The sequence below is a fragment of the Euleptes europaea genome, chromosome 1, assembly GCF_029931775.1.
Source record: "Euleptes europaea isolate rEulEur1 chromosome 1, rEulEur1.hap1, whole genome shotgun sequence".
NCBI classification, from domain to species: domain Eukaryota; kingdom Metazoa; phylum Chordata; class Lepidosauria; order Squamata; family Sphaerodactylidae; genus Euleptes; species Euleptes europaea.
Genome location: NC_079312.1, coordinates 40,060,045 through 40,087,565, shown reverse-complemented (window position 1 = coordinate 40,087,565; position 27,521 = coordinate 40,060,045). Strand labels below are relative to the sequence as shown.

Genomic DNA, 27,521 nt, shown 5'->3' with positions numbered 1-27,521 from the left:
AATATGGTGAACTGGATTTGTTTTCCCACTCCTACACATGGAGTCAGCTGGGTGACCTTGGGCTAGTCACACTCTCACAGCCCCACCTACCTCTCAAGGTGTCTGTTGTGGGGAGGGGAGGGGAAGGTGATTGTAAGCCGGTTTGATTCTTCCTTAAGTGGTAGAGAAAGTCGGCATATAAAAACCAACTCTTCTTCTACAAGCCATTTAGGCTCATACTCTAAGGAAAGGGAGTGCAAACTTTGCAGCATCTCTTCTCACGTCCTTGGAGAGCTACTGTCAGAAAAAGAAATGCTGGACTAGAATGGACTAATAATCTGAATGAGAATAAAGCAGCTTCATATATTCACAACTTTCTGCACAAGGGAAGTGCAGCAGCTTCTGGCTTTGATTCCCTGGCTTTAAATTGCTTAGCATATGAGGCTGCCTTATACTGTGTCAGACTACTGGTCCATCAGGATTGTCTTCTCTAGCAGTGGTACTAGAATCACAAAATCATAGTGTTGGAAGGGTCCATACAGGCCATCTAGTCCAACCCCTGCAGGATCAGCCTAGAGCATCCCTGACAAGTGCTTGTCCAGCCTCTGCTTAAAGACTGCCAGTGAGGGGGAGCTCACCACCTCCCTAGGTAGCTGATTCCACTGTTGAACAACTCTTACTGTAAAATCCACCCCCCAATCCAGCTGGTACCTTTCCACCTGCAATTTAAACCCATTATTGCGAGTCCTGTCCTCTGCTGCCAACAGCAATAGCTCCCTGCCTTCATCTAAGTGACAGCCTTTCAAATACTTAAAGAGAGCAATCATCTCCCCCCTCAACCTCCTCCTTTCCAGACTAAACATTCCCAACTCCCTCAGCCTTTCCTTGTAGGGCTTGGTCTCCAGGCCCTTGATCATCCTCATTGCTCTCCTCTGAACCCTTTCCATTCTGTCCCCATCCTTTTTGAAGCAAGGCCTCTAGAAATGCACACAATACTCCAGGTGTGGCCTGACCAATGCTGTGTACAGTGGAACTATGACATCTTGCGATTTGGATGTTATGTCTCTGTTGATGCACCCCAAGATTTCATTAGCTTTTTGTGTTGCTGCATCACACTGGCTGCTCATATTTAATTTACTGTCCACCCGTACCCCAAGATCTTGTTCACACACACTCTGAGTCAGGGTCAGAGTTGGAGGCCTTTCACATCACCTTCCACTTGATCTTCTTTTAATTGCAGATGCCGTTGATGGAACCTGGGACCTTCTGCATATGAAGCAGATTCTCTGCCTCTGAGCCACAACCTGTCCCAAGAGATATACTGCAGACTATTCCAAAGAAGTTTGGATGCTTCACAAATCATTACCAGTCCCAGACATATATCTTATTCTGCATGGAGCGCCGAGAGAAGCGGCAGGGCATATAATGGCAGGGGAAGCACATGGCATGAGGTCCCATTTCCCCCAAACATTACAGCGGCCGGTTCAAAGTATTGCACTGTCTGAAAGTATGATGGCTTAAACTACTGTTTTAACATCCAACGATGAGAAATACAGTAAATGTAATCTTCGATGATCAGAAATGGCCCTGCTGACAGGTTGTTATTTTATTCCGTGGGGGGAAATTACTTCGAGCGAGTGACATGGTGATTCAGTGCAACTCAGCCACCTCTGAGAGTTCAGCTGAGGACTCACCTCTCTGACTCACTCGGATAATAGGCAAGGGAACTGCTTACCGAGCGAGCAAGCAGCTTTTAAGATACTTCCAGAAGCTTGAGGCTGAGGAAGACAAAGAGCAGGGGTAAAGGTATGCCTAGCAGAGCTGGATAGATGCACAACATTTTGTTGGTATTCCGGATCTGTCTGTTTCAACCATTTGCGTGCTTCTTCTTATTTGCCCTTGTAGTTGGTCCCTCTGTGTGGCAACTCTCTGGCTTGCCGCTATGAGCAGGGTCACAATTTGCTTCTAAGGGTGTTACAGCAGGGTTGTAACTTGTTGGTGCGTATCAGAATGAAATGGACTATCTCTGTGGATATGCAAGAATTCCCCAAACCCCTGTGGATATGAGGGCCACTGTGGTGTAGTGGTTAGAGTGTGGGACTAGGATCTGGGAGACCCAGTTTCGAATCCCCACTCTGCTGTGGAAGCTTGCTGAGTGACCTTAGGCTAATCACTCTTAGCCTAACCACCCCCACAGGGTTATTGTGAGGGTAAAAAGGAGAAGGGGGGGAATGTTGTAAGCCACTTTGAGTGGGGAACCAGTGTGGTGTAGTGGTTAAGAGTGGTGGTTTGGAGCGGTGGACTCTGATCTGGAGAACCGGGTTTGATTCCCCACTCCTCCACATGAGTTTGGGGCCGCAGATGATGAGGGGCCTCTAAATTTTAAAAAATGCTAAAAATTACCATGGTGGGGGCTTGGTAAATCAGTGGGGCCTCTTGATCTTGGCATAGTTAGGGCATCGGCGTGTCTTAATCTGGCTCTGAAGAGGCCATGAAAATGAGACTTACTCTGGTGGTCTTGACTTTATTGCCGGTTGCACACATCCACCCTGAATTGTCAGGTAATGTCTTGCACTCCTCACCCTCTAGGCAGGGCTCCATCTCACACCACCACTTCCCAATGACTATCGATGCTACAAGAGAACAGACAAAAGAATTATACATATACTCTGGCTCCAACAGACGTAGCTTTGCCAGGATTCCAAAGTCCACTTGAAGCAAAAGTTGCCAATCTCCTGGTGGTGCCTGGAGTTCTGGCATTACAACTGATCTCTAGACAACAGAGATAAGTTCTCCTGAAGAAAATGGCACCTTTGGTGGGTGGGCTCTATGGCATCACATCTCTTCTGAGTACCCTCCCCAGACTCCACCCAAGTCCCCCAAATACATCTTTACGCAATGAGTGATTAAAACGTGTTCACTGCCAAATAGAGTTGCCAACCTCCAGGCACTAGCTGGAGATCTCCTGTTATTACAACTGATCTCCAGCCCATAGAGATCTGTTTACCTGGAGAAAATGGCTGCTTTGGCAATTGGACTCTATGGCATTGAAGCCCCTCCCATCCCCAAACCCTGCCCTCCTCAGGCTCCACCCCAAAAACCTCCCGCTGTTGGCGAAGAGGGACCTGTCAACCCTACTGCCAAAGGATTTAGTGATGGCCATAGGCACCGACAACTTTAAAAGAGGATTAGACAGATTTATTGTTTTATTGTGTTTTTAGACTGTGTAACCCCATTCTGCGAGCGGGGTAGAAATGTAATAAATAAATAAATAAATAAAATTTATGGGGGGAAGCTCTCTCGATGGCTACTAGCCTGGTGACTAAAGGGAACCTCCACTTTCAGAGGCAGTATTCCTCTGAGCCCCAGTGCCAGGAGAAAACATAAGGGGAAGGCCTCAGCCCTGTTGTTGGACCTCCAGAGGAACTGGCTGACCACTGTGTGAGACAGGATGCTAAACTAGATGGACCACTGATGTGATCCTGCAGGCCTCTTCTTACATTTTTATGTCACCAAGAATTTCCCAGTCTGGAGATGGCAACCGTACTTCAAGCTTGTGGGTAAGACACATTCACATTTTATCAGTTCCAGCTGATGTTCGTGCACCTATTGCTCTTTAGAGAGGGAAAAGGTCAGTCAGTCACCTAGCCCAACTGAAAAAGGCCACCAGCCATCAGTATGGCCTTTGGAGATAATCAAAATGAAGCACTGGAGCAGTCAGCAGGGTGACTGTGAGGGAAATAATCCTGCATAAATGGCCTAGATTTCTTCGTGAATTTTGTAAGGCCCATCTAATGGCTGATGATTCCAGGGTTTCTTCAGTTCATATTGATTGTTTTATATTACTCTAGGTTAACGAATCTTGTGCAAGCTACCTTAAGACATGGAGAGGGAGGGTATAAAATTATTTTGCTCCAGTTCTGGAGTGTAGCTGGAAAAATGAAATAGTTCAAGCACCAATGACAGAAGTATATTACTTTCTATTTAATGGGTCTCTGATGTCTGCATGAGACTCTGCTTGATATGGTGTGGGCCTGCTAACGCTTGTCAATTCACTGAGTTTCCCTCAACCTTAGAATGATAGAATAGAATAATAGAATCACAGAGTAGGAAGGGGCCATACAGGGCATCTAGTCCCACCCCCTGCTCAATGCAAGAGCAGCCTAGAGCATCCCTGACAAATGCTTGTCCAGCCTCTGCTTAAAGACTGCCAGCGAGGGGGAGCTCATGACCTCCCTAGGTACCTGATTCCATGGCCGAACAATTCTTAATGTAAAAAATCCCCCCCTAATATCCAGCCAGTACCTTTCCACCTGCAATTTAAACCCATTATTGCGAGTCCTATCCTCTGCTGCCAAAGGGAACAGCTCCCTGTCCTCCTCTAAGTGACAGCCCTTCAAATACTTGAAGAGAGCAATCATGTCTGCCCTCAGCCTCCTCTTCCCCAGATGAAACATTCCCAACTCCTTCAGCATTTCCTCGTAAGGCTTGGTCTCCAGTCCCCTGATCATCCTCATCTCTCTCCTCTGCACCTGCTCGATTCTGCCCACTTAGAAAGGGTGAAAAACTTCTTCTGGGTTGGATCCAGACTAGCGTTTCCATGAGTGCAAGGACAGCTATCTTCAGAGTTTTATTCTCCCCCCTCCATGGGCAGCCAGAAATGTCCTCTGAAATCCTGTTCCTGGATTTTAGGTTGCAGTGGGAGGCTGGAAAATCATGCTCTACAATCAAAAGCCCTAGCACCTTTGGAAACCGTAGTCTCTCTCCAAGCCTTTTTATCCAATGTTCTGTATGTATTTCAGAGCCTATATTAGGATGACATGCTATTAACAGGGAAAAAAACCATCAAGATATCTTCATGATAGCTCACAAACCATTAGGATTTTTTTCCAGCAAATAAAATATGGCAAAATTTGCTTCTTAACGCAGCCGAATGCATCAGGAACAGAAATCCATGCAACCTCCTATTAGTGGTACATCTTGAAACGATCCAAGGGGAATATTCCAAACAGTATTATGAGTTCAAGTCAAGATGATAACTTTCTACAGAGCTTTCTTTTAATTTATAGTTGCTCACCCCGGTTGTAACCAAATCCTATTATCACTGACCTGGACTGAAAGAGACAATAAGTGCTTCACCAACTCATCAAATCCCCACTTTGCATGTAACCTTTTAGCCTAAATATTTATTTGTGACAGGCAAAAGCTGTCATTGCAAACAGAAGCACACCATTACACAGGATGTCTTCAACCGAAACATCAACAATGCCACTGGAAAAACAAGTTAGAACCAGCAAATGCTAACTTTGTCCATAGGAATAAACCAAAAGGAGCATATGGAATTCATTAGGAATCTGCATCCAAATAATGACAAATCAACATCTGACCCAAATCATGCCCATTCTATAATCATCATTATTGTCATCATCATCTTCTATCTGACAAAGGGAGCTTTGTTTCTCTAAAGCTTCTACCCCCAAAATCTTGTCTCTAAGGTGCTACTGGACCCAAAATTTAGCTCTTCTACCACAGACCAACACGACTACCCTCTGAAATAATAATTAATACTAATGCCCAACATTTAGTAACAGTTAGAAATGTTCAGATATGACCATGATTATCTGACACCTTGCTATCTGCTTTCAGCTTCTTGGGAAACAGAGTATCTGCTTTCAGTTTCTTGAGAAACTGATGAAGCAAGCACAAGGATTTTGACAAGTGGAGTGCCTCAGGGATCTGTCCTGGGACCTGTGTTGTTCAACATCTTTATAAATGATTTGGATGAAGGAATAGAGGGGATGCTTATTAAATCTGCAGATGATACTTAATTCACCCCTCCCAGCTAAGTCAGGATGATTGGTAGCTGACAGGTGAAACTGTCACTTCCTAAGCCAGTCCCTAAAAGGGGTGAACTTAATTGGGAGGGGTTGCAAATACAGGAGGATAGAGCCGGGATACAGGATGATCTTGACAGGCTGGAAAACTGGGCTAAAACTAATAAAATGAATTTCAATGGAAATAAATGTAAAGTTCTGCATTTGGGTAGGAAAAGTCATATGCATAATTATAGGATGGGGGAGACTTGTCTTGGCAGTAGCATGCGCGAAAAGAATCTAGGGGTCTTAGACCATACACTGAACATAAGTCAGCAATGATGCAGTAGCTATAAAGGCAAATGAAATGTTGGACTGCATCATCAGAAGTATCGTGCCCAGTTCATGCGAAGTGATGGTATCGCTTTACTCTACTCTGGTTATATTTATTTATTTGTTTGTTACATTTCTACCCCGCTCTCCCCAACCCAAAGGTTGGGCTCAGAGCGGCTAGACCTCAACTAGAGTATTGTGTTCAGTTTTGGGAACCACAATTTAAGAAGGATGTAGACAAGCTGGAACGTGTCCAGAGGAGGGCAATGAAGATGGTGAGGAGTCTGGAGACCAAGTCCTATGAGGAAAGGTTGAAGGAGCTTGGAACGAATGAGAGGTGATATGATAAACGTCTTCAAGTACTTGAAGGGCTGTCTCATAGAGGATGGTGCATAGTTGTTTTCTGTTGCTTCAGAAGGTCAGACCAGAACTGATGGGATGAACTTAAATCAAAAGAGTTTTCAGCTAAACATAAGGAAGAACTTTCTGACAGTTAGAGCGGTTCCTCAGTGGAACAGGCTTCCTTAAGAGGTGGTGGGCTCTCCTTCTTTGGAGGTTTTTAAGCAGAGGCTAGATGGCCATCTGTTAGCAATGCTGATTCTGTGAACTTAGGCAGATTATGGGAGGGAGGGCAGGAAGGGTTGTGTCAGTGCTTGACTGTCATGGCCCTTTCTTACATGCCCAGGGTAATGCCAATCACCACTTTGGGGTCAGTAAGCAATTTTCCTCCCGGCCAGATTAGTCAGGGATCCTGAAGGGATTTTTTTGGTCATGTTTTGGGCATGGAGTAGGGGTCATTTGTGGTGTGGGGAGGTAGTTGTGTATTTCCTGCATTGTGCAGAGGGTTGAATTAAATGACCCTGGATGTCCCTACAAACTCTATGATTCTATGATTCTGTGATATTGCCCAACCAGAAAAACTTGCTAATATCTATGCCAAACAAAAGTGATGTATGCAGTTGAAGGGAACTTAAACCTCCCACATTTAATTTTAATTTTAATTAAAAATGGAAAAACAAAACAAATCTTGGGCTTGCATAGAAAACAGTCTTGGCATTTCGCACCCATCCAATGGCTATTTATCTTGAATGAAATAAAATCAACCCACAGATAAAGCACAGAAGCATCTATTGCATGAATTTATTTGTTATGATGGCCCCCTCTGCCTTCAAGTTCACGCAATATTCTCAGAATTGCTGCACACAGGCTAAATTGTTTGGAACAGAAACCCTCCCGTATTGGTTCAAAGGGACATACTTTGTTTTCCCCAACACCTTTCCAATTTTATGGCACTTTTTTGCCACCAGTTTTCCAGTGAGGTTCCTTAATAATGGACGGCTCAGTGGGCGAACGTGCAGTAACTCTGCATTCTTTTGATAGCTCCCTGCCTAATTCCCTCATGCTATTAAGGCTTCTTTGCCACTCTAATCCAGCTCTCTCTCGCTACTGATACACATATCATAAGCTCCAACATGGAATGTTACCGTCCCTCCCAGCTAAGTCAGGATGATTGGTAGTTGACAGGTGAAACCGTCACTTCCTAAGCCAGACCCTAAAAGGGGTGAACGTCTGCAGTACAACTTTCCAGCCAGACAAAGCTGGATGCTTGAAAGAAAATGTCTGTGTTAAGTATTTTTGTTTTGTGATTGAAATGTAGCTAACCTATCCTTTTTGGGTAGGGGAATGCTGATATATTTTGTGTGTATCCTACCTGAGGTGAGATTTTTTGATGGGTATGCCGACTTATAGCAACCCCGTAGGGTTTTCAAGGCAAGACATTAACAGAGTTAGTTTGCCATTGCTTGTCTCTGTATAGCAACCCTGCATTTCCTTGGTGGGCCCCCATCCAAGCACTAACCAGGGCCAAACTCTGCTTAGCTTCTGAGATCTGACAAGATCAGGATAGCCTGGGCCATCCAGGTCAGAGCAACCTTTTCGCAAAAATTTAAATACTGATTTGGCGATAAAACACAGTTTGCCGCATGCTCAAAATGCTATTCCTTTTATAGAATTCTGAAGTTCCTTGAAATATAGCAACCCCTTTTCTTTAAAGTACCTGAACAGTTCGTTGACTAGAGGTAACTTTGTGGCTTTTGCTTTTGCTTTACAGGCCTGGTATGGAAATCCATTTCACGAATTGCTATAACCCACCTTGTTTCCCTCTTTTCCATCTGCTCTCGAAGCTGGAAATGTCATGGCTCGAAATTGTCATGGCTGCCTTCCAAGAAATCTTAGGAACTGTAGTCTTGTTGTGGCACAGGAGAGATCTAACATCTAAAACCCAATTCCTAATGCTTTTTGTTTGTTTGTTAGGGAAACCAGAATAGTTCAACTATTTTTTTTAAAAAAAAGAATATGCTTTTGCAGTGCATTATACTTCCGTTGTGGCTTTACTCATCATTCTTCTCCAAGGCTTTCCGAACCTTTTTTTGAATTTGCAGTAATAAAAAGCAGAGGGAAATTTGCTCTGGCTGGTATAGAGCCTCAACTCTCATCTCAGGTAGGATACATGTGCAAAATATCGTTAGCAGCGGCAAACTCTAATCTGGAGAGCCGGGTTTGATTCCCCACTCTTGCCACATGAGCAGTGGACTCTAATCTGGCGAACCAGGTTGGTTTCCCCACTCCTACACATGAAGCCAGCTGGATGACATTGGGCTATTCACAGTTCTCTTAGAGCTCTCTCAGCCTCACCTACCTCACAAGGTGTCTGTTGTGGGGAGAGGAAGGGAAGGAGATTGTAAGCCGCTTTGATTCTCCTTTTAAAAAGGTAGAGAAATTTGGCATATAAAAACCAACTCTTCTGCTTCTTCCAAACTTGTTTGGTAAGAGGCAGTAACAAATGATACTGAAGAGCTGCTGGCATAAACCTTTATGACAATCTGAGTGGTAATGGGAAAAATTGTAGCATTCAGTGCATGGCATTCCATTTTAATCTTGGATTTAGTGGAGGAGATGGTTATAAATTAAATAGAGAACATGTCTTCGATGGCAACCATGAAAAAGACTTTTGCTGGCCTAATGAATCAGTTTTATCCTCTTCATTCAATAAATTGTGAGTCATTTTCCATGTGGATTAGATTGAAGAAGAATCCACTGATTTTCTGAATGGGTGAAGACTTTATAAAAGGACACTGCCACAGAAGTAGGTACAACCTTTTTGAATGCAGCCTAAGATACAGAGAAATGGATGCAAACTAGTACAGGAATGTCTGTCAGCCTGGTCTCACCTGTTCCTTAAAAACTAAGATTTCAGAGAACAAAAAGACACACACTGTTTCTTCTATTTTTATCACAGTGCTATAAGGTGCAGGATGAATTACTGCAATGAGAACTAGAGAACTGAGGAGTGAGAGCCAATGACTAGAACACAGCAGCCAAAATATTATGCATCTCACAAACACATGGAGCTATCGTTTGCACTGATGGCTGTAAAACAGAAGTTGAAAATTGTTGGGGAATGGGGAAATAGAAAGGAAACCTTGTTCAAGAAAAGTTGCTCTGAAGAAACAGGGGATGCTAACCCGTTAGAGAATCCAGTTTAATTTGATACCATTAAAAAAAACCTGACAAAACTAATGTCTGTATAGTATATTGGCTTGCTATTATCCATATTTAAAACCTGTAGAACCATAGAATCATAGAGTTGGAAGGGACCACCAGCGTCATCTAGTCCAGCCCCCTGCACAATGCAGAAAATTCACAACTACCTCCCCCCACACACCCCCAGTGACCCCCTACTCCATGCCCAGAAGATGGCCAAGATCCCCTCCCTCTCATAAACTGCCTCTCATGAACTGCCTAAGGTCATAGAATCAGCATTGCTGACAGATGGCCATCTAGTCTCTGCTTAAAAACCTCCAGGGAAGGAGCACTTACCACCCCCCGAGGAAACCTGTTCCACTGAGGAACCGCTCTGTTAGAAAATTCTTCCTAATGTCTAGACGGAAGCTCTTTTGATTTAATTTCAACCCGTTGGTTCTGGTTTGACATTCTGAGGCAATAAAAAACAGCTTGGCGTCTATTATTCCCAGATCTTGTTTAGCAGCCCTTGCTACTGAGAAAACAACAGTCTACATGTAATGATCTTATACACACACACACGCACACACATATATATACTCAAGGGGGATCACCTTTCCCTTCTTAACTTTAATCCCCCCCACGGGTCAGTGCTAGCTCTGAGAAGGAAAGGGATCTCCTCGCAAGTACGCAAATATCATGTTTTCCCCCCCTCTAACTGTCTCAACCATTGCCATGAGCCTGGTACAGTCCCCCGCCTCCACTGTTGAGCCACCATGATCCCAACTCCCCCCTCCCAAATATTGAAGCTGGTGAGACCAGCGCGGCACCTGGGCTCCACTGCCTAGCCCGCTCCTCTACCATCACAGCTTCTGCCACAGAGCCTAGTGCAACTCCTGCCCCCCAGCCCCTCCCACTGACACTAAGAACACAAGAACACAAGAAAGGCTATGCTGGATCAGACCAAGGCCCATCAAGTCCAGCAGTCTGTTCACTCAGTGGCCAACCAGGTGCCTCTAAGAAGCCCACAAACAAGACGAGTGCAGCAGCACCATCCTGCCTGTGTTCCACCGCACCCAAAATAATAGGCATGCTCCTGAGGCCAGCAAGCCTGATGCAGCTCCAGGCCTCCACCGCCAGTCCTGCTATGGCTCCCAAAGCCTTTTAAATCGCATTAAAAACAGAACAGGTTTCTAGGCCATGTAAGCCACAAACTGCAGCACACTGAACACCTCTTGCACTTCCTTAAAGTTTCACAGATTAAGCCAATGAAACAATATACATAGACAGGAGCAGAGAAAACTGGGCTTGTAGGTAAGCCTAAGCCTTGCTTTTGCTGCCACCAACATCAATGCCAGCGAGCCCAGCACAGCTCCAGGCCTCCACCGCCAGGCTACTGCATCTCCTAAAGCCCCTCTGCCCCTGCAATTGATGCCAGCGAGCCCAGTGCGGCTCCTGGCCTCACTCATCATGGCTCTCCCTCATCACTGCTGAGACTCCAACAGAGGTGGGTGTGTTGCCTGTGTGTGCATAGACAATGCTTTTGTTTGTGGGGGACTTAAGCCCCCCCCCCATGTACTTTTTTTTTTTTTTTTACAGTTTTCAGATTTTTCTGCAAACCTGGGGAGTGCCCCAAGTTTGGAGGAAAATCTCCTTTTTCTCATTGTGGGCCTGATCCACGGATTTAGGTATCCGCAGATCTGCTCACACTTGAGAAATAGATATATAGATATCCAGGCTGTTCAAAACCAGATGAGTACAGTACAGAACAAAGATGCAGGAATGATTAACTGTGTTACCTGCATGCAAATTTAAGCAGATCACACTCTTCTAAGCCTATGGATTTAGACATGTGTAAATCTGTTTAGGACTGCATTGTTAGATTACTAATAGTGTTGTCTACCTGAAGATGAGCCCTTTAAAATACAAATACTTCCTGGTTTGTTTGTTTTTTAATACAATTGACTGAATATACCATTGATACCCCTGGCTGGAAAGCAGTTCTGTGGTGATGGGGGGCGGGCGGTCGGGCGGTGGGCTCTGTCTTCATAGTCGGGAGGAAGGGGTAATACTCCCACCAGACCCAGAATGTGCTTCCTAGAAATCCAAGAGATTGAGGGAGGGTTGGTTTCACTCAAGCCTCGGTGCTCTGCTTTGTGCTCTTTAAGCTAGCAATGGAGGAAAAAATACACCGAGATTAATCTTTATTTTGCCTCAATAAATGTTTGCTGAGCAGTCTCAGATCACATGCAGAATGAAATAAAAACTAGCTAAAATAAAATAAAAGTTAGCAAGTTTATTCAGGAGGGATAAGGGAATGGAGATTTGGGTGGTCAAAACTGACTTAGAAGATGAGGCAGTTATCATGAACATGCCACTAAAGACAAACTTGCAAAAGAGTAGATGTGTCTGAATCCTTCTTTTCTGTGTGTCTACAGTCCAAATTCAGTGCTCAAACCACTACACCACACTGCCTTTAAGTTCTAGACATGATGACCAGAAAGGCAATACATGTTCCAAAGAAAGTCAACTTTTGATGGGGATTATAGTATAACCTGAGACAGAATTTTAGGCACAAGCCAGTCTATGTTTTTAGGTATCTGGTAAGTAGAAGACTTGAATTCCAACTGTGGCTACTTTGGACAAACTTCCAATTGCGGTGTATCGCAACTGTCCAGGTATTTTCAGCTTTTTGTTCTTTAGGAAGAACCAAGGGAAAAACACCCATAGTCACATTTTGGAGGCCAGGTATTAATCAACGGGAAAACACCCATAGGGCAAAAACGCATGGTCGCTTTATCCTCCTTTAATCCCTGTTTCAGCCAGGATTCAGCCTGGATCAAACGCATGCGTTTCACTTAATGTGCGTTTGATCCTGGCTAAAACAGGAATTAAAGGAGGATAAAGTGACCATGCGTTTTTGCCCAGAGTCACATTTTGGAGACCAGGTATTAATCAATGACTATCCTTTAGAGTTGTTATGGGGAGGAGAATTTCTTTTTCTGAAATTAACCTTTTTTTAAGATATGGCCATTGATTCCTCTTATTCTCTTCCCCCCTTCTTTTAAAAGAGGGATTTCTCTTTCATTTCTCTTTAAAGAAAAATCAATGTACTCCTTTGGGCATTGATTCAGCCCTTGCAGGGCACACCACAAGGTGGTACTCCAAAAGGAAGGAAGGACAGCTTGGAATGAGTCCCTGCCTTTGAGCATCTACAGAGTGAGATTCTGCAGAACCTCCTTTCCTGACCCTCTTTTTTTTTCAAATTTCAATTTGATCAAAATGTAATTGATTAGCAAGTGACTCCAAATTCCTAAAAAAGAGGAAAAGAAATAGACTGGCTTTTGAGGAGAAATTGGGTAAAGAGGAATTAAGAGAATTTCTCTCAACAACATTAGTAGCCTTGTAATTCTGGCATTATAAACAATGAGGGCTAATATGGAGTTACCATTGAACTCGGATTGTCCACATGTTCATTTTTCTTTCAGAATACAGATTAATAGCTAGAGGAGAGAGGCTGTCTGACACACAGGGCCGGTGCAGGTCATTTTTGCACCCTAGGCAAGGCTAACTACTTGTGCTCCCCCCTCCGTTGCTAACCAATTTTCAAAAACAGATGTCTTGTAGAAAAAAAATAAAAGCACAAAACTTTTTATAAGACGTTATAATTAATTCTGTTTCATAGCACTGTTGTGGTATTTATCTTAAAATTAAAAAATATATAAATTGTCAGTTGCATTCCCCTCACCCCCAAGAAACTAATCTGTTTAAAACCGTGCCCCTCGGGCCAGCTCTGCGCCCCTCTGAGGTATGCGCCCTAGGCGACTGCCTAGTTTGCCTTAATGGTAGCACCGACCCTGCTTACACAACTACCAGAATGATTTTATTGGTAAATATAATGGCATTGTGGAAAATGCTACCAGTCACCCTTGTTTCCCAAAGATGTGCTGAATTTTATTTGGCTCTGGAACATAAGCTGCTAATTTAGTGGATAAAAAAATGGATTTGCCATTATTTTTTGGCCACTCCTCCGTGACCCTGCCCTGACCAAGATGAAACAGTGGATAGGTGTAAAGTAAATAGAACTATCTTTCTGAGCCAGATTAATTTTCCGGCGTTAGATATCAGCTTTAGGGCAACACTTTTGATGTGTGGTTTGGAACAGCAATGAAAATGGCATCTTAGGTCATAGTGAAAGAAAAGTAATAGGAAAAAATAACATGATGGGATGAAGTAGGGAGATTAAAAGAAAAAGTCAGTGTCATTAATGAAATTTTTCAGGCCTTGGAGAGCTCTGCTATAATTTGCAGCTTCTCAGTGACCATGAATGGAACTAGCTAGCTGACATGCAGACTTTCCTCATTGGTGTACTTACATTTGGAGGCGGGGGCAACCAATTTTGAAAGAATGCTCCTTTTAAATTGAAACATGAAGGAGCTTTAAAATTGGATCAAGTCCAAGCTCCAATCTCAAAAACAATTTCCTCTTTGCTTTTAGACATTGCTACTTCTATAAATACATTCCCAAGTCATGCAGTCGACTTTAACTCTAGGCTGTAAACTTCTGGTTACTGAAAGGCTACTAGCTCAGGAATCCAAATAGTATTTTGCACCTTCAGCAATCAAATGGGAGAGGCATCAAACCATGATGCACAAAGCTGAATGTTGAAAGCATGAATGGCTTTTAATTGAGATCACAGTTCTATTGTTTGCTTGTTTTTTTTTTTGTTTTTTTTAGCTTTAGATGAAAAACCACAGGTTCTGATATAAGGATCAATATGGATGCGACATGCTCACTGCTCAACTGGAAATGCAGTTTGAGGTTCAATTTTTGAAACATTGAAATGGGAAAGAGTTTGAAATACAAGGTAGGTTAGAGGGCTCTTTCCAAAATGACATGAAATATGATTCTGACAGAAGGCTCTGCCCTTAGGGTTTTCTTGGAACATTTAAGTGTCTAGTTTTGTAATAGTTTTGAGATGTATTCTCTAAACCCAACTGTAAAGTGAATGGTAGCTAAAGTATATGCTCTACGTAAGGATGCTATCAAATATTGCAGCTTCACCATTTTGACTAGAAAACCCGTTTTGATCTTGTTTCTCGCTTGTACGAATTGAATCTTGGAGTTTTCTTCTGTTTCCTTGTGCTGATTCCTCCCTACATTTAATGTATGCATGTAGCCATTTTGTGGTTGTCCCCACCACCCTATGTCATAATTCCAAAGCTACCCACGGGCTCAAAAAGTTGGGGACCCCCAGGCTTCCGGTGCTGACGCTGGGCTGATTGCCACGTCCTCCCAGGGGCTCCTGGGGAGAATCCAAGTTTGCGTGTAATTTGGGGTGTTTTACCGCACCCCAATCCAGCCCTTGCAAGTGGGGTGAGAAGCAGGAATTCCCTGCAGCCATATATGCGGTTTGATCTCCTGAATACTCCGAGGAAGCTTTATTAAGTCCCCCGGAGTTTCAGACGTTTGATCCTGTGGGCACGAAGGGATTGAAATCGCCAGCGCGCAACTTCAGCTTTAGAATCTACCCTCCAGCACCTTATAAACATCATAAGGACTACATCAAGATTAAAACCTCACCTCCAGACGCCCAAGTGAGTAGATAAGAATCCTTCGCTTTTCACTGGCGTTATCGAATAACAGGGGGTTGAAGAAAACATTCCTGGTAACTGTTTCCCTCCCTTAATTGAACTGGATGATTTTGCTGCATGAGATCCATCAGACAAAGCAGCAGGAGCCTTATCAAACTGATCAACTTAAACTAAAACAACGAGCTTGAATGATTGACGTAAGATTTGCCAATCCGACGCGTTCTTAAAGGAAGGGGAGGGAGAAACCTTTGAGAATTTGCTTGGGGTAAAAAAGGTCCTCCAGCCACGTTTTACAACAAAGAGGATTTCTTGACCGGAAGACTCTGTGCTTCATTCAATATCCCTCTCTATTGTTCTACAAGTAAATCAACAGGAAGAAGATCGTAGGACCGGAAATTCGTCTTACTCGTGTTACACCAAAACCATTCCTGAAGGTAACAACCATAGAGAAGTGACGATAGAAGGTCCGCGATGAGGCAACTCCTGGAATACTTCCTGGTTCTGCCGATCTAGAGCGTCTGGTAAAACTCGTTGGTATTTTCAACTTTAAAAAGTTATTTTAAGCTTAAATACTCACTTCTTCAACCCGAAAAAGATATTAAGCTGGTCAATGAAATATTCTCTATCAACTACATGTAATGGACTCCTGCTAGATGACCATCAATTTTTTAACTAAGTTACATATGTAAATGTCTGGAACCTCTCCCTGATCTGGCTAAATTCATAGCCCTGCCCTTATGAAATTAAAGGAAACTTTACAGAATTTAACCATGGAAAAAAAAGTACAGGACATGCTTGCTAAACATTCTGAGACGACAATTAAACAATTAAAACAGATATCAACACAGATGGCTCAACTGATTTCAATGATGATGACTCTTGACCAATCATCACAGGTATGTAATCAGAAGTTGGATCTGGTTACAGAAGACATAAAAGTCATGAAAACTCAAATGATGGCCACAAATACAGACATACAAGTAATGGATTCTTCTGTCCAAAAAGTCATGGAAGAATACAAGGATACAAAGAAGAAGACAGAAGTCCAAGAAGGTAACCAGCTGGTGACAAAGAGATCAGACATACAAGAAATGGACTTTTCATCTAAAAAAGTCATGGAAGGACGTGTGGATATAAGGAAGAAGAGAGCAGGTCAAGGAACACAGATTGAAGCCATGATGGAAATGAAGCCCAGAAAGAATTATTTTTGGATACGCACCCTGTCTGAGGAAATGAGAGAGAATAAAGAAATCCTGTTCCCATACCTGACTGACTTATTTCAGTTGCAGAAGGAAGTATTAGACCATGGTTAAAGGACTGATTTAAATATGATTGCTGGATTGGAAGGCTTTGACAGTGTGGATGGGTGGCATGGCTATTAACGATGTAGTGGAATTAAGATTTAGACATCATTTTGGGATTATGTAAACAAGTCCTCCTTATATAGACTATCAATTGATATAAAGGTATACTGGAATATGTGATTATTACTTTAAGAAAAATGTTGGAATGTACTAAGGATATTGGTTTTTTCTCCTTTTTTTTTATAAGGGGTGGACTTATGATATGGATTTGGGATATGATTTACACTGAAATAAGATCGATTAAACAGGAAATATCCCTAAATATTGGAGAGGATGTTGTTTAGTATGATTAAATTTATGTTATACTGGCTGCAATCTTATGCAGCCAAATGGAAAGGGACAAAGGTTTCAGAATAAAGGGATTAAATCATTTAAATGTTAGAACTGGTGGAGTTGGAGAAACTAGGGAAAAGGGGAGAATTGAAGGAATCATTGTGATAATGTATAAGATCTGGGAAAAATGGAAGGTTATTTTTTACTCTGATCCAGAATGTAAAATTTTATATAACATGAAACTTTAGAATGAGATTAATACTAGGATCAGAATATGTTAACGAAGGATAATAACACTTCATTAAGAGGTAGATGGAGGTGATGGGGAAGTCGATTTATTTTTTATGTTTAATGGTAATCGAGACAACAATTAATGTAATTGTGATTGTGATATTATTTTTACATTGTTGTTAAAATTATGAAGAATTTATAGTTTTAAAAAACCAATAAAAATTTATATATATATATAAAAAAAGTTGGGGACCCCTGGTTTAGATAAGCTCCCATAATTCATTCCCTGTAGGATTGATACAAAGGACATCTGTAGCTGTGAGGCAGAACTTCAATTGTTTCATGAAAGGATTTTTTTTTTTAGTTTTTCCTTTAGGTTTTTTTTTAATAGGGTTGATAGTCAATAAAAGGTTTTTAATCCCAACAACTCTACCCTGAAGGGGGAAAAATGCCTATCTACTTGAGATGAGATAGCAGCTTTCTCTACCCCATCAACACTGTACGACTTGGGAGTCAAAACATAGTTGACAAAGACAGTCGTACTCTGTGACAACCCAGAGATCACTGGATGATGAGCAATAATGGTAATAAAAGAATAATAATAATTATTGAATATTTTTCAACAGTGCAACTTTGCAGAATGATGTTGCCTCAGCAATTTTAATTAGAAAATCAGGTCATAATTCTTCAGAGACCATGCAAACATTTGCTTAACCATCGAGGCACCAGTGAGTGTGCATGTACTCACTTTATCAAGTTATGAAACTATATAGAAAGAGATTCACACATTGGTCTTCCATGTTTAGACTTGCACTATGGAAGAGGTTATTAAACCATCTATAATGTATGGAGTCAGAAGGGAAAGGAGGGATTCTGTGATGGTTAGAATGGAGGGAAAAATATGAGGAAGGGGTTAAAGATAAGGAAGCACAATGCTTTAAAAGAATGACTTGATTTAGGCGAGTCCCCGTTGTCCGCAGTAAACTATCGTTTCTTTGCCGCATTCTAGTTAATTTTACACAAATAGTCCTGGCAGTCCTTCAACTGTAAACAGGGCAGTGAAAGTTCAGCATAATAATGCTTTGTAAATATAAGGTTTCTTAAATAAAATTATTATATAATAACCCAGCTTACATGTGACAGTGGCAGGTCCTCGTTTTTCAACATGGGTCCTTCCAGATCACATCTAAAGCACTAAAGGGCCTACTAGTGGAGATGTTGAATCTTCCCATATACCACCACTTTTACTTCCACAGTCCATCCATCCAAGTCCAGGGGAGGGGTTGTGGCTCAATGGTAGAGCCTCTGATTTGCATGCAGAAGGTCCCAGGTTCTATTCCTGGGATTTCCAGCCTAAAAGACCAGGCAGTAGGTGATGTGAAAGACCTCTGCTTGAGAGAGGCAGAGAGCTGCTGGAGAGCTGCTGTCATTCTGAGTAGATGGTACTTGATGGACCAATGCTCTGGAATCAGTATAAGGCAGCTTCATTTGTGTTCAAATCCCTCCCCCCCCCCAATCAGGTTCTGATACATTCTGTTACATTTTTATCCTGCTCTTCCCCCAAGGAGGTCATGGTAGTCCCCACCTCTATTTTAGCTTCACAATAACCCTGTAAGTAGGGTTGCTAACCTCCGGGTAATAGCTGGAGATCTCCTGCTATTACAACTGATCTCCAGCCGATAGAGAGCAGTTCGCCTGGAGAAAATGGCAGCTTTGGCAATTGGACTCTATGGCATTGAAGTCCCTCCCCTCCCCAAACTCCACCCTCCTTAGGCTCCGCCCCAAAAACCTCCTGCTGGTGGCAAAGAGGGTCCTGGCAACCCTACCTGTAAGGCTGAATGAGAAAGTATGATTGGCCTAGGACATAGATTGCGCTGCATGGCCACATGGGGTTTGACTCTGAGACTAAGAGAGAGAGACTAAGCTAGGTTTGCCAGCTCTGGTTTGGGAAATTCCTAGAGATTTAGGTGTGGAGCCTGGGGAGGGGAGGGTTTGAGGAGGGGAGAGATCTCAGTGGGGAATAATGCCATAGGCCCACCTTCCAAAGCAGCCATTTTCTCCAGGGGAACTGATTTCTGTAGACGAGAAATCAATTGTACGTCCAGGTGATCTCCAGGCCCCAACTGGAGGTTGGCAACTCTAGAGTGAGCTGAGCTGGAAGGAAAACACTAAAGGGAAAAGAGTGTCATTGCAATGATAGAAGGGAGGAGTGCTCAGCCCCTCCACATTATGCTAAAAAAGCATTCTTACAATTCAATCCTGTGTTTACTCAGAAATAAATGCTGTCCATTTCAATGGGATTTGCTTCCCAGTGGGATTGTTTAGGACCACAGCCACGCTGTGCAGTCCTAAACACGGGAATAGTTTGGTAGAGAAAGGTGAAGAAAACCAACAGATTATCTAGCTTAGGTTTGTGTTTGCCCAAGGAATGTGGGAAATGCAAACAAAAACCCGATGTTGGCATCCGTTGAGAAAATGGCTTGTGAGAGGGCAATCTGAAAATAGATTTATGCACGGTTGGTTGAACTGATTCTGTCTTCCTTGTATAACCCCATACCTGCGTAGAAAATGCTCTCCCTCTTGCTTTCATACATTTTACACAATGGTTGAGAAACACAGCATAATCATATATTTTGCACAGACGATAGGAAATTGCTCATAAATATTCACAGTTACATTTCAAGCTAAGGTTGTTTTACAGGGGGTTTAATCAAAGGAGGAAAACGCATGTATGTTAGGTTAGTTATTCATTAATTATAATAGTATGCTAGCAAAATGAAGGGCTGGCTCATAGACAAGCTGTGCAGCAAAGGGATTTGGGGTGTGAAAATTTGTGGATTCAATTGTGCAGAGGTTGTGTTAATTTGGTGCTGCTTTGCTGCAGGCAAAAAATAATAATATGCACACCGCATTACTCTGGTGCTCTGGCCCGAACAGTGGCATGGGTACACATCTTCCTGTCAACAGCAAGTCTAACCACAGGCTGCCCATCTTCTTCCTTATGAGGGCAGAAGCAAGTCAAGCAACTAGACGGGTGAAATAGTGATCTGTGTCACTCTTCCAGCAATACTAGCGAAATTGACTTAAGAAGAAAAAGGAAGCTGCCCCCTTGTATTCGGTATAAGAAGAGAAGAAGAAGAGTTGGTTTTTATATGCCAACGGTCTCTACCTTTTAAGGAGAATCAAAGCAGCTTACAATCTCCTTCCCTTCCTCTGCCCACAACAGACACCCTGTGAGGTAGGTGGGGCTGAGAGAGTTCGAAGAGAACTGTGACTGACCTAAGGCCACCCAGCTGTTTAGGATTGTACTATTAGTTAGTAGCTACATGGGAGTCATGTTTAGAAAAAAAGGTTTCCTTGTGGCTAGGGTAACATTTACAGAAGGAAAGGAGAGCTCCCCACATGTGGCTGCTGCGAATCCTTCCCTTTGTTTGTGTGGCTTGTCCTGTATAGTAGATACAGTTGCCACAGAGACTTTCAGGGACAGAGGGAAGGAGATGATAACAGGACAGACCTGCTTTCAGAGCAATGTCACAATCAAAACAGAAGCACTGAGTGAGACAATTACAAAAAAATTCTGTACAGTCTACCACTTACCTGGGCTCAGGACCCCTCCATATGTATAGAGAGGAAGAAATAATGCAAGTTAATTATGTATGATTTTCTACAAAGCTTTTAAACAGCATGACTTTAAATAGTGGCTTTTTATTGACCTAATGGCCGGTGTTCCTTTGAAACACTTTTTTTTGTTCTTCTACCGCTTATTCACTTAGTGTTTATTTTTCCTTTGAAATATGCCAAGAACCCTCTAAATGACCACTTACAGTTCCATTGCTGCATTGTCACGAGTATTCCTGAGATATGCCTGCTTGTTTTCATGGAAATTTGACAGGAGAATAGTGTGACAGCCCAGAATGCTGAGGCATTGTTAAAATTGTGCAGGCCTAAGCTTGGTCAGAGCCTAGTGGGAGACATCTAGGAAGTCTTCTTTAAAGTATTTGGAGTTTCAGTGAGCTACAGATATAATTATTAAAAGTGAATCCATAGAAGAAATGTTCTACAACAAGAAGAAGAAGAGTTGGTTTTTATATGCCAACTATCTCTACCACTTAAGAAAGAATCAAACTGGTTTACAATCACCTTCCCTTCCCCTCCCCACAATGGACATCCTGTGAGATAGGTGAGGCTGAGAGAACTCTAAGCCCAAGGTGACTAGCCCAAGGTCACCCAGCTGGCTTCATGTGTAAGAGTGGGGAAACCAACCTGGTTTACCAGAGTAGAATCCGTTGCTCATGAGGGGAAGTCGGGAATCAAACCCAGTTCTCCAGAGTCCACTGCTCCTAACCACTGCCCTTAACCACTACACCACGCTGGCTCTCCAGCGTGAGAACTAAAATGGTTGGTGATGCAAAGTCTACCATAAAGATGGTATAGGTAGATTTTTGTTTATTTATTTAAAACATTACTCTGCCACCTTTCTACCCAACTCAAGGTCCCCAAGGTGGTGAATATTTCAAATAATAAATATATATATTAGACACATACACAAAACATATACACATATAAACAGGGAGGCGAGCCTGTTAAAATTTTAAAAAGTCTTCACCCACTGTTGGAAGAGAATGATAGAAGGAGACAGACAAGTCTTCCTGGGGAGGGATTTTGAAAGTTTTGGTATCATGACCGAGAAAGCTCTTTCTTGGGTTGCCCCCTGTCTAGCCTCAGCTAGACAGGGCTTCTGAAGATGACCGGAGTGGTTGGATAGGTTCCTATGGGACTACGGGGTCCTTAAGTTCTGCTTATGTGCAAACTCCCTAGGAAGGATGCCATCTCCTAAAATGATCCTACATATTTATTACTCTAGGTACTGGTCTTCTACAACTACCTTGCCTCTGCCACTTGATGTAGCCCTCTGACCCCTAAGTGGGAGACAAAGCAGCTAATCCTCCCTTCTTGCTTCCTCAGGCCTTTTTAAAAAAACAGCAGAACAAGATTTCTTCCTCTTGTGAATGTTTGTCCACCATTTTGGTTACCCTGGCAACAGATCAACAAAAATGACGACCAAACTCTTGCAAGTTGGAGGAGTTCAGAAAGCCACACAAGGCAGGCATTGCTTGTCAGACTGTTTTAAATGGTGCCTAGGGAAACAAGGAGGAAAGATACATCGTTCATTGGGTATAATGAGTTGGACCCAGACTAAAGTTGTAATTTCTAGTGCAGACCTCCCTTAAGTCATTCTTCAGGGTCCCTTATACCCCAGGAACAACATTTTGTGGAAAATCAGAGGGTTGCTATGGGAGGGGGGAGGCAGGAAAGGTCCATTGTACTAATTTTTTTTGGTCTAGATCCAACCCATTCTATTGTTTTGTTCCCGTGTTTTCCAGTTTTGTAATCCTATTTTATTGTTTGTATTATGCAGTTTTCAAGTGTATTTTCTAATTTTGTAATGCATTGCATTGTAATTTTCATTGCATTGTTTTTGTATGTATTATCATCTGAATATCTGTTTCTGAAGTGTGGGCAGATCTTCAGATACCTACATCTGCAGATTGGGCCATAGGGATCCACTCTGGGCACTGCGGCAGTGGCGGTGGCATAGCCTGGCCCGACCAAGTGACATTTATGTCATATCCAGCCCTCATAATGAATGAGTTCAACACCCCTGGCCTAGAATGACACTGCTAGTGTCCAAGTCTTCCCTCGCAGTATCACAGTGAGCTTCCCTTGGTTGATAGATTGCACCTTGCTAAAAGCAATGAAGGAAAATCAAAGACAGCCAAGTGCGACCTGTTGTCAAGAGCCCTGCAGGAAATGGATAGCCTGGTCTCAGAGCATTAGTAGCAACACCACACAAAGAATTCCTTGCCAAAGCCTGATCTGTCTCTCGATGGGCCTGAATTCAAGCTATATTACCCACCCCATGATTCTTCAGTCCACCAGTTCATGACAGACATGGTGGAAGGGGCCATGTCACCATGGTAAAGGACAAAGATTTGCATAAGATGGTTTCAGGTCGAGTTCCTGACAGCTCAGATTAAAAGCTCTTGTGTAGCAGGTGCTAAAAATTACCTGAGAGCTTAAAGACCTGCTTCCACTCAGAGTAGAAAGATGTAGACAAGTTGGAACGTGTCCAGAGGAGGGCAACAAAGATGGTGAGGGGTCTGGAGACCAAAGCATATGAGGAAAGGTTGAAGGAGCTGGGTATGTTTAGCCTGAAGAGGAGAAGACTGAGAGGGGATATGATAACCATGTTCAAGTACTTGAAGGGCTGTCACATAGAAGAGGGTGCCGAGTTGTTTTTTGTTGCCCCAGAAGGTCGGACCAGAAACAACGGGTTGAAATTAAATCAAAAGAGTATCTGTCTAGACATTAGGAAGAATTTTCTAACCGTTAGAGCGGTTCTTCAGTGGAACAGGCTTCCTCAGGAGGTGGTAAGATCTCCTTCCCTGGAGGTTTTTAAGAAGAGGTTAGATGGCCATCTGTCAGCAATGCTGGTTCTATAACCTTAAGCAGATGACGAGAGGGAACACATCTTGGTCATCTTCTGGGCATGTAGTGGGGGGTCAATGAGGGTGTGGGGGGAGGTAGTTGTGAATTTCCTGCATTGTGCAGGAGGTTAGGCTAGAAGACTCTGGTGGTCCCTTCCAACTCTATGAATCTATGATTCTAGACTGAGGTAGATGGATCAAGTGCCAGTACCATATGCTCATTATTGACAAAGGGAGTCTACTTGCACTCATTAAAAGTCTTTTTGTTGTAGTTCAGTTAGCTGTGTGAGAAACTGATGCCCTAAAAATCCTTGCAGCACCTCAAAAATGTGCTAGACGTCACTGCTAAAAGTAAAAGAGCTCTCAGGAATCTGATTTTTGACCTGAACTGTGTATTCCTCTTGAGTCATTTGTCTACATCCTGATCAAGCAAGGGAGAGCAGCTGTTGGAATGGATGCTTGTGTACATCTAATTGCACATACTGCTGTAATCCAGTTCTTTCGGAACTTCATGGATATACATGTTTATTGGGAAGGACAACCATCCGGGGCTTCTAGTCATATGTCACAAAAGCATCCCTAGTTGTATTTCCTCATTCTGTTTCCTTTTGTGACAGTTTTGGTGGGGGTGGGTCCCATAACATGACTGTACTAGGCTGAAAGACAGAGTAAGTACTCCTTTAACAGTGACAGAGGAAAATCAGGAACAAGAACAATCTTGAACACATGTCCAGCACTGTTTGTTTGCTTTGAAAAACTATGTTAGAAGTAGAAAATGATGAGGATCCTAAACCCATGCCGATTATTTCTTTTGTGGTAGGATAACTCATAAAACAAACCATGACAAACATCACTGTGGAGAGAAGGGAAGCAAGGAACTTTATCATATTTGGATGCGAACATGTCATATCGAGTCACAGCGTGCCTAGGGAATCTGAGACTTGCCATGTGAGGCAGAAAGAATTTCCACTTGTCTAACAGGTTGTCATTCATATTCAAGACTTTTTGAACCTCCCTCCCACCTTCCACGCCCAGCAGAATCCTTTCTTTGCCAGACTGGTTTACCACCTGCCACTAAAAGTGTAAGCCAGCTGCTCTGCTTATCCTCATTTACATTGTCGCTCTTCACCAGTGGCTCCTCACCAGTCCTTTTTGGTATTTCCGCATGGGCTATGATTTCATTCCGAGAGTGTGATGCTGCATCTCAAGCGAATCAGGGAACTCCTGATCACCAAACAGTTCTACTGATTCTAAAATGAAATTTAAAGTGGCAATCTTATCGAGGAGAATTTCAGATACAAGTCAAAATAAATCATTTTCATGAAGAGAATAACACTCTCGGGCAGCCCATTCCTGAAAGGGGGGGTAGATCCATGGTGGTAGGGAGGGGTGCAGCTGCGCCTCCTCCTCAGAGGCTTCCTGGCCTCCAAAAATGAATTTAAAACATATTCCAGGAATGCCCCGGGAATGCCTCCCAGGCTGGCACGGGCTTTCCCTTCTGGGAAATTCCCTGCCGGGGTGGCTGTGCTGGCAATGGGGGCCAGCCCAGCTCTGCAGAGCCCTGACACCAACGAGTTTGCTCCTAGGATTGGATAGGTGCCACTTTATGCTGTGATAAGGTGGCACATATGCTGGCGTGGGGTCATGCTGCCTCCTAAGGAGCTTCACCTCCCCCCTTCAGGGTTGCAGCCTCAATGTCAGAAGCAGCACTGAACTGTGCCTAACATATGTATGTAGGACCTTATATCGTGCCTAGTTAAGTAGACAAGCAGCCCATTTCTGAGCTTTGTGGCTGAAAGTGCTTAGGAGGCACAGAAGGGCCCGCGCCAGCATCCATGCCACTTGTGCCGGTGTCCCTGTCACTTGCGCTGCCAAGTCTGGCATGCACACTAACGCCAGCCCCCCTGCACTGCTGTGGCAGCATGGCCCTGGGAAACTGGCTCGGCTTCCCGCCAGTGTTCTGCCACTTGCAGTGTTCTGCAAGTCCTCACACCGGCATCCCAGGGGCATTCCCGGGAACTTTTGTGGGCGGAGCTGCCAGTAAGCAGCTTCCTAACCCAGTGGTCAGCAAACTCATTAGTCAACAGAGCCAAATATCAACAGTACAATGATTCAGATTTCTTTTGAGAGCCACCTAGGCTCCGCCCCCTTTTCCCTCAACCTGAGGCTATAAAGATCCCTTCCCCCACACCTCTTCCTCTCCTTGCCAGGAGAGTTGTCTCAGAGGGCGGGGGCCTCGTCGTTGCCCTCCCCTGGCTCTGCCGCCTGCCCTCAGCCCGTCTTGCGTGGGGTGGGTCTTTCCTTCAGGCATCCCCTCTCCGTGCCTGTTCCCCCCACCGTCCTGCCAATTGTTTCCCGGTGGGAGCTGGGGCTGGAGCTGTGCCGACCCCTCTGCCTCCCTGGCGCCTCCCTCCACCATTGTGCTCCCCCCTCTGCCTGCCAGCTGATGGGCGGGCTGTTCGGCCTCTCCCCGGGGGGGGGGGTGTCGTGGCCACTGCAGCGCCCCGTCAGCTGGGCGTGGTCTGCCTGGACCGGTTCTCTCGCTCGCCAGCTGACGACCAGGCCCGTCGGCAGTTGTGGGGACCTCGAGCCCGCCCCCCCCCCGGCGCTGGGAGGCGCTCTAGCCGGCTGCCGCTTGCCACCTCTCCAGGCTTCTGGTGGGTGATTTGTTCATGGCGCCATGTTAGAAGAGGCAAAAGATGGCAAACTGGGGCGGGCGGGCTGTGACCACGCACGCGAGGGGGGAGCAGAGCCCCGGGCGGGATTGGGCGAGGCGGCGCTTGCGTAGAGGCGTCTCGGAGGAGGAGGAGGGAGGGGCGGTTGGTTGTTGGTTGTTGTAGTAATAGGAGAAGCGCCGGCAGGAACCGTGGCTGCCCGGGCCCCGGGGGAGATGAAGCAGCAGGTATGGCGCTTAGGGGAAGAGCCACACTCAAGGGGCCAAAGAGCCGCATGCGACTTGCGAGCCACGGTTTGCCGACCACTGTCCTAACCCTTTTCAGGCCTAACCCTTCAGTAACAGCGGTGCGCCAACAAAAACCTGTTTGCTAGGGTCTCCCCCCCCCCTAATTTTTATTTTTAACCTTAAAAGGCCCTTTTTTCTTTCCACGGCAGCCGCCAAACCTCTTTGGAGCTGCTGCGCCGCCGCCATGGCCCAGCCATCCCTGGCTGCAGCGTTTTGAGGAATGGGCTGAAGGTGACCAAAGAAACAGATTTTTAAAACAAGGTATCAGTATGTATTGCACACATATCAATAAATTAATGGTTACCAATGAGGCAATAAGTAAATATAAAACACATAATTTACTACCCCTCACTTATGACAGAACCTTTGGAACCCTGGAAGGTTTTGCTTCAAAATCAAGTTTTGCTTTGAGTTTGCACATAAAGATTAAAATGAATGCACATTCTCTTAATATGGATTGGATGTGTTGGATCCTACCACTCTGCTCAGCTAAGTGTGGAGATTTCTCCTCTTGCAAGGAGCCTTGATCAGTGCTAAAGTTTCCAGGATTGGTGAGTAAAAGTGCAAACTGTTGTGCCAGCAAGTGGGGAAGGGGAAAATCATATACACACTGAACAGGTGTTCAGAAACTCCAATACATCTGTAGATGCTCTGATGACTGTGGATATAGGACATTATGGGATGGATCAACAAACATCTCTGTAGAATTAAAGGGACAGATTCTGCACATCCCTATCAAAAAGCCTTGGGGTATGATTCCATATGGGCAGGACCAATGTTCCCTCCAGCCCCCTGGATCACACAGGTATATAGGCTTGTCAACCTCCAGGTAATAGCTGCCAATCTCCTGCTATTACAACTGATCTCCAGCCGATAGAGATCAGTTTATTTGGAGGAAATGGCCACTTTGGCAATTGGACTCTATGGCATTGAACTCCCTCCCCTCCCCAAACCCTTCCCTC

The 27,521-nt window shown here is 44.0% G+C and overlaps 1 protein-coding gene across 1 annotated transcript in view; it reads right to left on the bottom strand.

The window, feature by feature from the left end:
• LOC130489581 (chemokine-like protein TAFA-1) overlaps positions 1 to 27,521 on the bottom strand; it is a 446,166-nt gene that overhangs the window by 5,847 nt on the left and 412,798 nt on the right. Inside the window, exon 4 of the mRNA XM_056863339.1 lies at positions 2,488 to 2,612. Coding sequence (XP_056719317.1) covers positions 2,488 to 2,612 — 125 coding nt within the window. The remainder of the gene's footprint in view (positions 1 to 2,487; positions 2,613 to 27,521) is intronic.